Below are 17097 nucleotides of genomic sequence, written 5' to 3'. Positions count from 1 at the left end.
CTGTCCCCACAGCCTGGACTCACACTGCCGTGGCCACGACTCCCGTTATTTACGGACCAAAGGCCTTTGCTCCATCTCACAGGATGTTCGAGTCTCAGAATGTTCAGCAGTCCCTCTGCCTATCAGCAAAGCATTGCTAGCATCTTGGCTGCTTTTCTCAACTCTGACAGAAGCTGCCTAAGAAAGGGGTCCTTGGGGCTCACAGTTGGGAGGCAAGCCGTGCTGTGGGGGCCTAGTGTAAGGCTGCTGATCACATGAACGCTGGGGCTGCAATGGCGCCCTTCTTTCTTCTGCTCACCCTGGGACCCCCCACCCCCCAGCTCATGAAGTGGTGTCAGCTACGTTCAGGCTGTGTCTTCCCTCCTCAGTTAACTATCTCTGGAACTGTCCAAACTCAGGTTTACAGTGAGGATTAACCATCACGGCCCGTTTCAAAGGGTGGCTTGTAATGGGCCCCATTGCAGCCTGAGAAGAAACGTCATTTTAATAATGGGATTTTTGACATGGTCTTCATATATTTACCTGTTTGTATCCCTTGTTTTGTGTTTTGTTTTGCTCCTTGCAAAGCTGGGAATCATGGGCCCTACTCTAAGCCAGTGCTGAAGCACTGAGCTATGCCCCCAGCCCCTCAGTTCTGACCTTCCATGAAAGAAAAGCTACAGAGGAACAAAAAGGAGCGCCATTCCTCTTCTCTTGTCTTATAGAACAAACTTCAGGCCTACTCTGAAAGAAAACGCTCACTGGGTCAGGTGAACAATATATAAAACAATATATAAAACCAAATGTGTCTCACTGTGGACCATGAGACCAGAGTGACTGGTGAGGGTTGGACTGTCATCTGTAGCAAAGATGTGTACGGCTACTGCTTGGAACTGCTGACAGATACTTTCTGCGCTCTTCCAAAAAGCCTGATTTCTCACTTACAAAAGGAACACTCGATCGATGGCAGGCCAAAAGTGCATGTGGCTCCTTGATAATTACTTTTTGTTTTCTTCACATTTTTTTTAATAGCTACCCTCCTGACACAGTTAGATTCAGACAGTTTGGAAAGAGTTTCTGGTGAGTCTAGGCCCCAAAAGGTAGTTGTCAGAAAATGATCACACCTGTGCCCTACTGAAGGCCATTGTCTCTTCCCATCTCCCCAGCAAGAAAGCTAGAATAGCAGATGCCCGCTATGTATCTGCCTGAACTCAGACCAAGTCTGTGCTAGTCTAACGACCACAGCAGGGAGGAGAGATCAGAAGACAGTAAGATAGTAGGCTGCTTCATTCTCCATACCTTGAGAGAGGCCCACATGCCCACAATGAGAGGCAGTAAAGAGAGTTAGGCCCAAGGGTCTTGTTCAAATGTAGGCATGACAGGCCTGGCCCATTCACATGTGATGTGACCCTGTAAGTATGTGGATGCCACCTGGGGCACTAGAGGTGAAACATACAGCCACTTACAGAAGAGGACCTCCAGAAGAAAAGGCATGAGTGTTTAACAGTTGTTATATGGAGTCGCACTAATAAATAGAGTTGCTATAGCAACTCATTTGCAGCCAGGGAAGATTGTAGTCTCCTGCCCATCAGGGGACCACTGTCCTCACCCATCTTCAAAAGTTGATTCTGATCTGGGAAGTGTCCTCTTTGTTCCTGCGTGACTGCACAGAACTGTAGATTGGCGTGTGGGACTAGGCATCCCCAAGAGAGCTCTGCTTAAAGAATGGAATGATAATCCCAAGCCCTTCCTTATGTGTGGTAGGCAGGTTCCTGAAAGTTAGGCAAGAACCAAACCCTGTCAGTACTATGCTGCTTTCTTCCTGTCGACCTTAGTGGCCTCCGTGTCTTTTTCTTCTCTGTGGTTTTCACCTGTCCTCCTAAAAGAAGCCCTTCATTGCATCTAGTGTGCATCACTGAGTTTCCAGCATCCCTGTTCCTGAGGCTTTTGGCCATTATGATGTTTAACATAAGGGTCATCCGATCACAAGCCGTGTGGTACCACAGCATCCTTTAGACAAGTGGAATGTTACTGAGTGACCACTGTAAGGGCTTATGCAGGGTGGGCATGTAGGAAGGAGGAGTGAGTTGCTCTCATGGAGTGGGGTGGCGTGTGAGTTATCCTGACAACTGAGACGCTGGTGAATGTGCCAAGACGCAGCCTGGATATATCAGACAGGGGTGATTCACCTCCATGGAGTGGGGTGCCATTGGGGTCAACCTGAAAGCTGAGCCATCACTTCATTACCAGCAAGCACGTAACTTATATGCCATGGATATGTTGTGCAGAGAAATCACTCACACACACACACACACACACACACACACACACACACACACACACACACACACACGCACGCACACCTGTGGCCTGTGATGGCTTGGCAGTCAATCTGACAACTGGGCGTCACTGAGTGACTAGCTGGCAGGTGACTTACACAGCATGGGTGTGTTAGGCAGAGAGCCGACTCACCCCAGTGGTTCCATCCTGCTTCAGAACTATGTATACGTTAAAACGAACTGATGGTACAGCGGTGGGGTTGCTCAGTGGGTCAGACTACTTGCCATACAGGCCTGGCAACCCAATCCTAGACACCCATGTAAAGGTAGAGGGAAGGGGAGGCCTGATCCCACAGAGCTGTCCTCTGACGTCTACAAGTATAATGTGGCATGACACCTACACCACACTGTGTGCTTGCACACACATGCACAATAATTATAAGTCAAACTGAGTTGTGACACCGTTAAAGGTCAATTGACCCTTTCACAGGGGTCACCTAAGCCCATCAGAAAACAAAGACAATTACATAACAATTTGTAACAGTAGCAAAACTACTGTTAAGAGGTAGCAATGAAAATAATTGTATGGTTGGGGGTCACCACAGCATGAGGAACTGTATTAAAGGCTCACAGCATTAGAAAGGTTGAGAACCACTTCCATAAGTAAATATATTTAAAACGTACAGGTCGCTTACTTTATATATTCAGATGGTGGTTGACTGTAAGAAACTGAAGTGTGGGAAATAAAATCATAGATATTTTCAAATAGCTGTGTCACCAAGTTAAAGAACGGTAGTGAAGAAGAAATCAACACGCAACACGGAGTCTATTGTACTAGCAGACTCACCAGCATAAAGCCATCAGGCTCCTCCGACATCATTCTCTGGCTCTTTCAAAGGGCCGCAGCTGGGCTAAGTCTTCTTACCTTGCATCTGTCTGTAGCAGGCCTCCAAGGCCAAGTCTGCTCTGGCGGAGGTGGGTTCCTGGCTTCCACAACAAGCCTACTTATGCTTAATGAGGGGACGGAGAAAGCAGAGCTGTTACCCTGTTCAGAAAGACTTCTTTATTATTTCGGAGAGCAGAAATGTCACACCTCACTGTGCTAAGAAATATCGCTCAAGCGAGTTTGTGCTGTGACACAGAGAGGGACAGCATCACAGCAAATGGCCCAGGAGGGGCCCTGAAATCCTCTTTTTTTCCCCTAGTTAAATGTCAAACATGTTCTTTATAAGACCGGGTTCCTCCTCTGGTGACCAGCAGCTATGATAATGACTATTTGTGTCCGAGAAAGAGCAGAAATTGTGACAGGATTATATTTCTTCTGCAAGGAGCTGTTGTAGGTGCTGGCTGGCACCGTGCCCTGTGATCCTTAGGACTGATGATATCCTTGCTGTCAAGTGTGATCTATCCACTCTCCATTTCATCTGTCCCCTCCTGCCCTGCCATGGTCTCTGGACAGCCAGCAGATAGGCTATTATAACCAAGCCACAGGGCCAAGCTTTTGAACAGTTTCTGGACAAGAAGCCAGGAAGAGTATTTTTTCCTAAGGGGCCTTTTTTCTTTTTCTCTTTTAATCCTTTTAACTGCTCCCTTCCCCCACCCCCTTTAAAAAAAAAAAAAAAAAAAAAAAAAAAAAAAAGCAAGCAAGAAAAATTTAGAGACTATTACACAGGTAGAAAAAGAACAGCAAATATATTTGCATGGTCCATAGGGGTGTGTGTGTGTGTGTGTGTGTGTGTGTGTGTGTGTGTGTGTGTAGAACCCAGCTATGGTTTTCTAGTATGAAGGACCTTTATTATAGAGATTCCTGTGTTAGGATTCATATTGATTACCCATGAGTACTACAGACAGTTCAAAAGTTTGGGGACTTATTTATAAAAGGTCAAAATCAGAGAACAGGTTCTTGTCAACAGGAGGGACCATTAGTGGATCTTGGCCAGCAGGCTTCAGGATGTATGGAACAGGGGCATTCCTTCCTGCTAGGTTATAGTGTGCCCCGAGTGGCTGTGCTGTTTGTTTTGTGCAGTGTGGTCGGTCTGTTTTGTTTTCAAAGTGGAGATGAACTTCGAGTCTTCACAGAGCTGGTGTAAGACAAGGAGCGAAGGATGGTTGTAGGGGCAGGAAGTGAATAGAGAGACCTTGCAGAGGCTGAGAGGGCCCCAGTGCACAACCTAGGTTGGAAGGAAAGGCGATGCCATGGGCACCAAGGGGACATTCTGGGCAGAAAGCTCTGTGATGCCAAAGAGCAAAGGAAAGAGGATAATGAGAGATGCAAATTCTGTCTCCAGCAGCAGCAGCAACCCATCTTAGCTCCTGAGCTAAGCACTTCTAAATCCTTTCCACTAGCTTGTTCCGTGACCTTGAGCAGCTACCTTACTCTTTCCCCATCAGGCCTCAGTTCCCCCATGTATTCAGTGACATCCCAGGGCTCCTCGGGCATCAGACAAGCAAGTGACACTCAATCTACCTTATTATTTCTGTTTTCTAGGAATAGAGCTGTGTCCTCCAGGAAAACGGTTCATAATCACCATGGTGGCAAGCTTCGTGGCCATGGCAGGCCAGTTCCTCATGCCCGGGCTGGCTGCGCTGTGCCGGGATTGGCAGGTTTTGCAGGCCCTCATCATCTGTCCCTTCCTGCTCATGCTGCTCTACTGGTCGTGAGTATTCTTCGTGACGTCCCACATCATACATGCCTGGCTTGCTGCAGGCCCTGCAGGCTCTGACCTCCATTGTGTTAACATGTTTTTCCTGACAAGGTCTCACCTCAGATAGGTCTTTCTCAACACATTCACTCACAGATACTCACATTCTCTGTCTCTGCCTCCCTCCCAGCCCCGTGTGTGTGTGTGTGTGTGTGTGTGTGTGTGTGTGTGTGTGTGTGAACTGTTTACATGGTTCATAATGTGAAATGAGGCCCTCTGTGTCATTCCCCAAACCCAGTAGCTATCCATGACATCACACTAACCTGCTTCTTACCTTGAGATGACTACCTATGAATAGATGCACAGGTTGGTGGGAAGGTCTTGCGTTAGGATGGGGCATGTGACTGGAGATGCTGAATGAGTGGTTATAAAAAGCTCCCTATTTTCTCTAGGTGAAGGGTGAACAAATTTCAGCCCATTGTCCAAATCTGATTCATCCTCTCTGTTTGCAAATAAAGATTTATTGGAAGACAGCCATTCTTACATGTTCACACATTGCCTATACTTACTGTGTCAGCAATGGTACGGTCCACACAGCTGAAAATACTTATCTGATCTTTCACAAACAACGCATCTGCCATGCTCCCCGCACAACTGTGAATTAGCTGCTCCAACTTGCCTTCCCACTATGGGGAACTGGAACTCTCGGATGGGCCAAAGTAAACTCTTCTCCCCCCACCCCCAGCTGTTTCTGTCAGGTTCTGGGTCAGTGACTCAAAAATAACAAATACATTCAAGAGAGCTGCATTCTAGCCCATGGGCAGATACCCAAGCACAGATCCCTAGACAGTTTTCAGGTTTGGAAACCTCCGTGACTACTCTGTTGGAGCCCTCTCGGTCCCGTGCAGCTCAGCACTGTACTTTTGAAGTGATTTGTTTTACTCAGTAACCATGTACATATAGAAAGATGTCTATCTGTCTGTCTGTCTACCATGCCCCATGCTTAGTTCTGGCTAGGCCAGCCACAGCAACTTGCCCCATACCTTTCTGATTCTCTGCTTTGTCAGCTCTATGAAAAGTGGGTCACAATCATTCTACCTCAGGGGTTGTTTTAAGACTGAAATGATGCATCCAAAAGGATGCAGGAAAGAACAATCTAGAGGGAGACTTGGAGACAGAGCCTAGAACCCTTCCACTGAGCAGACATGTAACCTTCGGCCGGTTGTTTAACCTCAAGTCCATCAGTGCCCTAAGTCATAACAGTAAATAATTGGGTTGAGAGAATTAATACAGATACCTTGATTGATGCCTGTTCCAAGCATCACATATGTCGATGGTTATGCTCAACATAATTATATTTTATACTTTTGTTGTAATATTTAAAATATTTGGCATGTGTCAGGTCTTAAGTTCCCATAAGTATGAACTGCTACTGCTATGGTTGTATTGTCCTTCATAGAAACTTGTGTGTAGAAGCAGCAATTGTTGTCAGGAGACACGCATTTCACCTTTTCCTACTAGCCTTTAAACGCCCCACAGGAGTCGGTGGCTTTGAAGACCGTGTGGCTGCCTGACCTTTATCATCACCTCTCTCATTACCACTGTCCTGCCATCTCCTCCTGTTGGCTCAGTTCTTTGATAAGCTTCAGTGACTGCTTAGGGGGAGAGGTGAATGAGAGCATGGGCCAGCACGACCAGCTGTTGGTTGCAAAGTACAGAGAGTGACACATTTCTTTAACAAGAAGGTATTTACTGCCTGCACTCGGGGTGCCCAGCAGCATGCTTGATGGCTGCTAGCTCTCTAAGGAGCCAACTCAGGAGCCCAGAAGCTAAGCAAACCAGTTCCCCAATGCAGATCCTCAAGTCAAAAGTCATGGTATTGTGCTTTGAAGATAAAGAGCTCTTCTGGTCAAGGTGGTAGACAGGAAGTGAGCATAGATAAACCTCCAAGGACTCACCCTGGAAAACCTACCTACTTCCTCCCAAATTTCCAGAACCTCCTAAAATAGTGCCACCAACTGGGGATAGAGTGTTTAAAACACGAGTCCGTGGGGACATTTCAGATTCAAATTGTAACCCATGGTTTGGATGTGGATTTTCCCACACCCATTCTTATGCCAGAGGCTTGGTTTCAGTGTAGTGGTGTCGGTAGACAGTGGGACCTTTCAGAGGTTGGGGTTTCATAGTTTGGTGATTGGTATGCCCATAGAAGGGACTGACACTGATCTCATGGAATAAGTGACCTACCCCTAAATCTGTCTGGCATCTCTCTCATCACATGATTTCGTCACATGTTCTCTGTCACACACATTCTATCCTGTGCTTCTACCCACCAGAGATCCTCACCACAGGTCTAACCAAGCCCAGTCTTGGACTTTCAGTCTTCCAAACTATGGGCCTTGTATGCTACCCTGCCATAGACATTTTGTTTTAGCAACAGAAAAAGGACTAAACACAGGCTTGGTATACAATTAGAATTGAGCTCCTTGAATAAAGCCAAGAATCAAAGACTAGAAGATCTTTGCTCACCACAGGGTCACCACCCACAGCTAGCTGACTCCCTGAACTGTAGACAGAAAAAGATTCTCTCAGGGGAAAAAAATCAAAGCTTTGAAGTCTGTACTCTGTATGTTCATGCGCATGCATGTATGCACAAATTTTAGCCACTTGCCAAGGCTGAGGTGTGGACCTTCTAAAGTTAACAAAGCCTCCCAAGGAGGCACACAAAGCTCACATGGAAGAAAATTCTGACAAGGAAGAGCTCACAGACAAAATCCGTACATTCCTGGAGGAAAGTGTTAGGGCCAAAACCTGTAGACTTGGAAATTTGCATCTCAGAAACCACAGAATACAGAATGATCTGAAAGGAAAATTGGTTATTATTTGAGTGCCTACCCCAGGCTGCTACTATTATTCTAGATAAGGCATCTGCACACAAACCAGTTGTTATTCTCTGGAAGTACCGAAGGCAGGCACAGCTGAAAGGTAGCCCATAGATCACACCCCCCGAACAAGCCAGAAAGAGGCTTGTCTTATGGTTACTATTTCTGTGATGAAACACCATGACCAACTAGGTGAGAAAAGTGTTTATTTCTCTCACAGTCCCATGTAACAGTTCATCATCAAAAGCAGTGACTACAGGAATTCAAATATGGCAGGAACCAATGCAGAGGCCATGGAGGGGTGCTGCTTACTGGCTTGCTCAGTCTACTTTCTTATAGAACCAGGACTATCAGCTCAGGGATGGCACCACCCACAATGGGCTAGATCTTCCCCATCAATTACTAATTTAAAAAATGTCTTTCAGTCTTGCCTGCAACCTGACCTTATGTGGCATTTTTCTCAATTGGGACACCTTCCTCTCAGATGACTTTAGCTGTGTCAAGTTGACATAAAACTATACAGTACAATTGACCCCTTGTCAACTTGACACACAAACTCATCACTGTAAAACCATAATCTTTCCTTTCTTGTTTATCCCCAAGATCATACATTAATATAAACATTGCAATATAAAACATTTTACAAACTTAAAAAGCCCCACAATCTTACAAAATCAAATACAGAGATCAAAATAAAAAAAAAATTTAGTACTTTCTTCAAGAGGGAAGAATCAAGGCACAGCACAACCAAAGCAAAGCAAAACTGAACTCCAGCTGTATAAATAACACAATGTTCCGTGTCTGGGTCCACTCACAATCTTCTGGGTGCTTCCAAGGGGCTTGGGTCACTTCTCTGGCTCTGCCCTCTGCAGCACACACAGCTTGTCTTCTAGGCTTGGGCAATCTCCACTCCACCACTGCTTCTATTCTGTTCTGACAACTCCAAGAAGCTAGGGTCTCTGCTACAACTGGGCTGCACTTTCACCCATAGCCCCTCCTGGACTCTCTTCATGTTAACAAGACTCAACTTCTCCATGACCCCTTCAGTCTTTAAAACCGGTACCATCTGGGTAACTCTTATGTTACCAAGTGCAGCTGCCAGATGAGTTACAACCTTGGCTTTCTCTGGAAAGCCCCAAGGAAACACTTCCCCAAGACTTCACTGCAGTGATGCTGGTCTCCTTTGAATTTTCAGCTCCAGCTGAACAGCATCCCTTGTCTCAGCAAACTAAAGGTTTTATTTAGTGATTCTGGTCTCTTGTTCATCATAATCAATTCTTCAGCTCCAGCTGACCAGACACCAATGATTCTTCATACAAATTGCCTAGGAATCTTTGCTTTCCTCTGAAGTATCACAAGCCAGGCCTCTGTCACCTGTACTGTTCTCAACATACTTATCTTCCAAGCTCCCACAGAACAGCTTACCAAACTTTAAACACTCAATGGCTGGTCTGACCCAAAGTTCTAAAGTGCTTCTACAGTCCTCCCAACAACATTGTGAGGTCTGTCACAGCAGTACTCTGCCATCCCAGTAGCAAGGTCCTTCCTAGTTAGGCTATCTATTGCTGTGATGAAACACCACAACCAAAGCAAGTTGGGGAAGAAAGGGTTTATTTGTCTTACGTTTGCATATCACTGTTCATCACTGAAGGAAGTCAGGACTGGAACTCAAACACAGCAGGAACACAGAGGCAGGAGCTGGTGTGGAGGCCACAGAGACTGCTCCTGCCTCATTGGCGGGCCTGCCTCCAGACCAATGTTTTGGAGATATTTTCTTAACGGAGGTCCCCTCCTCTCAGATGACTTTAGCTTGTGTCAGGTTGACATAAAACGACCGAGCACACCTATGCTCTGAGAAGATCTGTCCTTTTGCCCTGCTGGGTAGAGGCAGCCACTGTGCTTTTGGGCTGTGTGATGTGAGGCAGTGCCTACAAAGTGGACAGTAGACTCACCTGAGAGTCTCATTAGAGAGCTGTTTTGGAAGTAACCCCAGTGGGATTTGTCAATGAACCCAATGTGTCTGATTAGGGTAAGAGAGGACCCTGGGTCTGGATCTGGGTCTTTGAATAGGAGGGGCTCAGGAGTAGGGAGTCCAAAGTCCCCTTTTGCCATTGGCATCTGGGGGTCAAGGGATGAGGTCAGCTGCTGCAGAGGTCCCAGTGCTGAAAGCAGTGGAGGAAGACAGTGTTCTCAAATGTAAATTTCATAGTTATCTAGGCAGAGCCAAGAGCTCTGCAGGTGTTCATAAAAAATAGTTCATTGCTCACAGTTCTGAAGAGGAGGGGATCACACAACATCCCATGAAGCCATAGGAGAAAGTACCAGAAAGCAGAGGGAAGGAGGACAGACAAGGTGTACAGGAGCCTTTATTGTATTTCTTCAGGAAAGACTATATGAGACATAGTAGGAAGGTTTGGGATCAACTGGTGTGGGGGCATGAAGCTCTGTCCCTAGTCGTCTGCTACTCAGCCCTGGGGTTATCATAGCAGGTGGGTAGTTGCTTGGTATAGCAGTCTGATCTAGGTCTAGGAGGGTGTTAAGGTATAGCCTCTAGATTGGTTAATTTGTGTGTAAAGCATGAAGTTGAGCCTTTTAGAATGAGGTGACCCTTGACAGAGCTGGGCAGGGTGCTCCAAGGATGAGCAAGGCCTCCACACTTTCATATGCTGGCAAGTTAAAAGGCATGCTTAACATACAGCCAGCTCTTCTATACAAGTTCAGGACAAGGCCACCAGGACAAGGTGGCATCAGTAGTGTGACCTGATAGGGATTTGGCCAAGACTTTCCTGAGTGCATGTGCCCTTTGGTGATTGGAAGGTCTGTGACACCAGGGAGTGGGGGTCAGCGAGGAATGATTTCTGCCCCACCCCCACCCCCAGTGAGCCTGAGAATCAAAGCCAAAGTGAGCTGCTTCTGGATGCTCACAGCTCATTTCACCTTTGGGTGAGGCAGAAGGAGCTGACATTTCCCTGTGGGCTGCAGAAGACAAGTGATGGGGAGTGCAGAGAGAGCAAGGGTGAACGTGCTTGTATGTGGGCACCCCGGGGTCCTGCACAGAGGCACTTAAGCACTTTGCCATGAAGTAGGTACAGAAGAGACTGTACCTGTGAGTGGGTGCAGTCAAAGGCGAGGGAGGTATCCACAGCCTCCGTGCACCCCGTCTCGGTGCCAAGTAGAAATTCTTCTTTATTCATTTGCCTAGTCACTCATTAGCCCTTAGGAAAAGGGCTGCACAACTTAGTCCGAATCCAGAAGAAAGTTGTATTGACCCGTCCTTCCCCGGGTTAACCCTTCCAGCCTCACCGTACACAAATGAATGAGAATGAAAGTCACGATCTAGAACACCTGAGGGCAGAAGAATAAGAGGAATTCTGCCAGGTGAAGCAGGAAGATAGGTGGGGGGTGATGGAAGGGTGAAACGGAAGTTAAGAATGAGCTACAAGGGTAGGAAAGGCACCTGCCCCAGCTGACCACAGCTGGCCGCAGCTGGCCGCAGCCAACTGGCAGGGTAACAGCTCCCATGCACGACACAATCTTGTCCTGTATTCTTATTGCTGTATCAAGGTCTGTGTTACATGATGATGACTACAAGTGTGGAAGACCAAGAAGGTAGTAGGAAGGGCAGGGAGTTAGGAGTTTTCCTGGTTGGGACTTACTGCCGAGGAGTGGCGGAAAGGAAAGGAAAAGGCTGGAGTTTTGTGGAGGAGCCACAGGAAGCAGGGACGGTGCATGCCATCCCTTGGCTCCATCACGGTGAAAATGACAGGTCCAGAAGGCATGGCAGACTTGGGGATGCACTCACACATCTGCTGTGTACCCTCCTGTGCTAGTGAACATCTGTGTGCCAACTCAATGAGAACCCGTGAAAGATGTGTGTGTGCTCTCTCTTCTTCAAACTGTGTTTCCTAGGTATCTGGGCTGTCATCATAAACAAGGCAGACACAGCCCTGTCCTCACAAACCAGCAAGGCAAGGAAAGAAACCCAGACTTAATATTTATATCCCAAAGCAGTCTAGAGTGTGTGGATTTCAGTGTGCCTTAACATTCCATGGACATGCTTTCTCCAAAATCAGCTGCAAGCTTCCTCCTGGGGAGGCAACAGAGTGATTCAGTTTTGCCTGGGAAAAAAACAGAATCAAAAAAGCTTCCCAGGAACCCGGGGAAATGATTCAGTGGGTGAAGCGTGTACCACTCAAAGGTAAGGGCCCAGAGTTTGGCTCCCTGCCACCTGTGTAAATGCTGGTGCAGTAGCCTACCTGTAATCCCAGCATGGGAAGGTAAGGGAGACTTTAGGAACAGAAGGGATCCCCAAAGCAAGCTGGCTAGATAGACTGAGTCAGCAAGCTCTGGGCAACCACAAAAGACCCCTAAAGTCAACCTTACATCTCTACATGCATGTGCACCTGCACATATATCCATACATATCCATACATGCATAAACACACATGAAGTGTTCCAGGGCTGCAGGTGAGTCCTGAGGTCAGAGGAGAAGTCCTGTGCCAAGAAAAAGAGCAGGGCTCTTCATGTGACATATGGGCCTGGTGCCCTTTAGTACAGGGGTTAAAGGGTGTGCTAAGGTGGATGAGTCCAACCCCATTCACAAAACATGATCTGAAGTTCTATATTGAGAACAGATGCTGTCCCTGAGGGGTAAGTGAGCACCAACAGCCAGTTCCCTTCCACTGCTGACACAGGCGTCACCTTGGTCGTCTCAGATATCCAGCATCAGAGATATTCCCAAAAGGGCTTGCAGGAAGAGACAAGAGCTTGGGCTTGGATCCAACCACCTTACCTGCACTGCGGAACTACAAACTCATGTGGCTTATTCTGGAAACTCCCATCCTGGCTGAGTTCCCGTTGCCTGGGCTGGGTTACCTGCCTTGCTTACCTGACAACCCCATCAGCAGCTACAGGTTGTCTTGCTCTCAGAGAAGTTTCCGTCCCTGGCCTGATCCCCCCTGCAGGGCAGCAATAGGGGTGGCTTTCTTGCACTCCACCAAGGCTCTTCATCGGGGACCTGTTGGAAACTATCCTCAGCTTGGTTTCACCCACCATGAGTGCCCTGTGTAAAGACATGTTGCAGATGTGTGAAGATGGTGAATTATTAACTACACCTTGTCGAGCTGGAATTTCATCACAATCATTAGGAGCACAGGGGTGACACTGAGAGGAGAGGAAGCCTAATAGGAAGTAACAGGGAACAAAGGAAAGTGTAGCATCAGGGAATAAGTGATTAGGCCAGTTCTCCAGGTGAGACAGGAAGGCCGTGACAGTGGGAAGGAGCTGCAGAACTAGCACCAAGGGAGGTGGTGAGGAGAAAGCCTAGGAACAAGTGCCGGTGCCAAAAAGATTTTAATGTTGACATGTCTCCAGAGAAATACTATAAAAACATATAAATGGTCTCAGGCTAGATAGGTCCAGCTAAAAAATGCAAACAATTCCATTATATATAAAGATAGTAAAGTCACTGAAAACATTTTTAATGGAATCATATTGATTTTTATAATTTTTTGAATTTATGTTTTTGTGGGGGAGGTCGTTTGTTTTTTAAATAGAGTCTTGCTAAATTGCCCAAGCTGGCCTCAGACTCTTGAGCTCAAAGAGTTCTCCTAAATCACTGAGGCAGTTGATGTACATCACTACCCAGCTGAAGCTGCTCTTTGGAAGCCAGACTAAGTGCTCACGTCCCTGCGTGACATCGATCTTCCCAAGAACTCCTGAAGCTGTCACTATGGTAGCTTCCCAAGCAGACAGAGAACCTGAGGCACACAGATACTCCACGGCTTGCCAGAGGTGCTTTGGCTGTTAGCTCAACTCAACCCATGATGTGATGCTCCTTAGGCCCAAAAAGTCCGTGAGCCACCAAAGGTAACAAACTTGGCATAGAACTTGTCTCTCGTTCTGGAAGATTCCATGATCCCTCTAACAATGACAAAACCATTTCTTTAGTTCATAAGGGTATTGCTGCCTATTCTAACAGGGGCACAACCAGAGTGTGTGAAACGGATTACTTGTGCTGCTTAAAAATGAGTTTACAAGATGTGTGAGTGGATCCGTCTGCTTTTCTCTCCTAAGCATGAGGAGTGTAACATGATCTTCCATCAAAAATGATTTTATTTTGAAATATCGCATTATACAAGGAGATTCAATCACAGATAAAACACGGTCACAGGGTTCTCAGAACACATGGAACTCATCTGTGTTAACAATTACAGGGGAAAGGGTCTCCCTCACAGGAAGAGGAAGAAGTGAGTCACAGATGCTACAGTCCCTGGGAACATGACTAAGTATACAACAGTCCTTTCACAAGCTTCAGTGACCATTTCACAGCTGATTTGGAGGGGCATGCCTTCAATCCCAGCATGCGAGAGGCAGAGGCAGGTGGAGCTCTATGAGTTCAAGGCCAACATGGTCTACAGAGTGCTTAAGACAACCAGGGCTCCACCAGGAAACCATGCCTCAAAGAAAAAATTAAGGAGGGAAAAGAAAAGGCTTTAAATCCTTCTTAGCAAAAAAAAAAAAAAAAAAAAATCCTTCTTTCTCAGTGCTCAGTGGCTAAGAGCACTGACTGCTCTTCCAGAGGACCCCAGCACCCACCTGACAGTTCACAGCTATCTGTAACTCCAAGATCTGACACTCTCACACATATACATGCAATCAAAATACCAATGTACATAAAATAAAAATAAATTATTAAAAAATTCTTCTTATCCCTACACTCTCTAGACAATAATGAAGCATCATGTAATACTAGCAAAAGTGGAGAGGGGTTTATTTTCCTCAGTGCCTCTTATGTCCCAACGCAAGTCTACTAACTGCTCCCAAACCTATGCTCACAGAATCATCCCTAATTTAATGCAACGGAACATGCTTATACATTCACACACACACACACACACACACACACACACACACAGAGAGAGAGAGAGAGAGAGAGAGAGAGAGAGAGAGAGAGAGGAAAGAGAGTGTAATGGGGAGGAAATATGATCAAAGTATATATGTGCATGTTTATGTAATTGTGAGAGAAGTAATTAAAAATGCAGACCTAGAAATTCAAGTGGCAGTGCATATTTCAATCACGAAAGTTGAATGAGCAGTTAAAAGGAAGCTGGAAATGCCTCAGCTGCTTGTGGGAACTTGCTGGTCACACTGGATGTTAGGAGCCCTTGGGTAAGAAGCTTCTTCAGAGTACAGTTATGTACACTGCCATGAATCCCAGCATTTACACATGTGTTTACAAGCAGAGGTAGGGAGCCTCTGTCATCCCCAGGACAAGGACATGCTCCACAAATCCATCTCACTGCCCTACCCCAGCAGCTGGGGCTATGGGAGGCCATCTTGAGGGCCACTGCAGCCTGTAAACCAGGCAGAGGGCAGTCAGGGTGAGCATGTCTGAGCTGTCAGTGCCTGGCTCAAGTCAGGTAGATGATCTCGGGAAACAGGCGTCAGATGCTAAATGACTGCGGCACGGGCAGCTAGCTGGTCAGGGTCCATACAGATGGACAGAATGAGGTTTAGGGGACCCGTGAGACCAGTACCAAGGCAGTTTGGTCTCTCTCAGGCATTGGGACTGGCTAACTCGAATCAGGATGACTTTCCATGGGGGCTGGGAGAGGTGTGCACAGTGATGATGAGGCATCTGCTAAGTGTGAGGACAAATCAGGGCCAGTAGGAGGCTCCCACATGACCAGTGGATACTGTAGCCAAGGTATCTGTCTGCCAACCTGATGGGCATAGGATTGGAGCCTAGGCTTAGGCCAGAAGATGGTCCCCCTAACAGCTGTTTGGCCCATCCACAGAAAGCTGCAAACAAGATGCCAGGAAAATTCCAGTTAGAGGCAGAAGTGACAAATTCATCTCCTCTGCCTCTCTCCCTCCTCACTCCCTCCCCCGATCCCTTTCCTGAAATTAAACCTAGAACTTTGTCCACATTAAGGGAGCACTCAACCACTGAGGGGCTCATACCGGAGCCATAGTTTTAGACAAGGTCTTGCTAAATTATCCATCCTGGCCGGGAACTCACTACTCCAATGCAAACTAGCCTTGAGCTTGCATTCATCCTGCCCTGGCCTGGCAAGCGCTGAGATTACAGGCCTGCACCACTTTGCCTGTCAGAACACCACATTTTCCTTATCACGTGCAAACGGTGTACAGCATTGTCCCTTTCATGCTCCATGTGCCTTCTGCTTCCTATGCCCTGATAATCACTTCCACGGATACATTTTCCAAAGGAGGAGGAGTGAGAAACTGGAGAATATTAACTTGGTTCGAGGGGGGATGAGCACCGGCTGCGTGCAAGGTCACAGATTATAGGTGCGTCTGTAGGGGAGATGGATCCCAGATCTTTACCTGCTGAAAACACGAGCAGAGTAACATTTAGGGCTATGTCAATTCCTATGCATGCAGGGTTAGTCCACTGTGAAAACACTAATATCAAAGACTTCATGTGCCCTGCCTGAGCCTGCAGCACTCTGAAAATGCTGTACACTGTGTGGCCTGAGCCCGTAGAACTATGCCTCTCTGTGCACAGTATGGCTGAGCCTGTAGCCCTTCGAGGATGCTGTACACCAAGTGGCCTGAGGCTGGAACAGCACAATGAGAATGCTATGCGCACTGCAGCATAACCTTACCTTTCAAAGGTGACTTTTAGCCCCAAATCTCAGCAGATAACATGGATCTGGCTTGCCTAGGTTTCTGTGGCATTCTACTGATGTCATTTCACAGATTCAGGGAAATTGAGATCCAGATGAATAAAGGACTCACTTAACGTCACAGCAACTTTCTGATGTATTGCTAATATCGTTTTATGGGATTATGGGGCCTCAGTTTGTGAAGAGCACTGGACACTTTTGGATAGCTTCCACTTGTGTTTAATTCCATTCAGGCCTTGGAGTTTGCTGCCGTTTCTTCGTTTCCCTTGGGGACTCTATAGAATTTTTTTTTAAAGATTTTATTTATCTTTATGTGCATGGGTGTTTTGCCTCAATGTATCTTTGTACATCACATGCATGCAGCGCCCGTGGAGGCCAGAAGAGGATGCTGGATCTCCTGGAAATGGAGTTACAGATGGTTGTTAGCCACCATGTGGGTGCTGGGAGCTGAACCCTGGTCCTCAGGAAGAATGCTCTTAACCTCTGAGCCATCTTGCCAGCCCCTCTAGAATTTTTTAGCTGCCCTATACTTGATCATTCCCAGGGAATTAACAACTAGAGCTGGAGTCGTCTCTTTGAATCAGAAGTGCCCCAAGCTCCTCCTACACTCACTCACAATTGCACATATGGAAGGTCATCTCCCTGCAGTTTTATTGACCTTGTG

The 17097-nt window shown here is 46.8% G+C and overlaps 1 protein-coding gene across 2 annotated transcripts in view; it reads left to right on the top strand.

Annotated features, from left to right (window-relative positions):
- The window catches only part of Slc22a23 (solute carrier family 22 member 23), a 168040-nt gene that overhangs the window by 118430 nt on the left and 32513 nt on the right, over positions 1-17097 (top strand). For both annotated transcript variants that reach the window (XM_032884405.1, XM_032884406.1), the window contains one exon: positions 4747-4915. In XM_032884405.1, coding sequence (XP_032740296.1) covers positions 4747-4915 — 169 coding nt within the window. The remainder of the gene's footprint in view (positions 1-4746; positions 4916-17097) is intronic.

The sequence above is a fragment of the Rattus rattus genome, chromosome 14 (genome assembly GCF_011064425.1).
Source record: "Rattus rattus isolate New Zealand chromosome 14, Rrattus_CSIRO_v1, whole genome shotgun sequence".
Lineage (NCBI taxonomy): Eukaryota > Metazoa > Chordata > Mammalia > Rodentia > Muridae > Rattus > Rattus rattus.
This window is presented reverse-complemented; position numbering and strand designations above follow the sequence as displayed.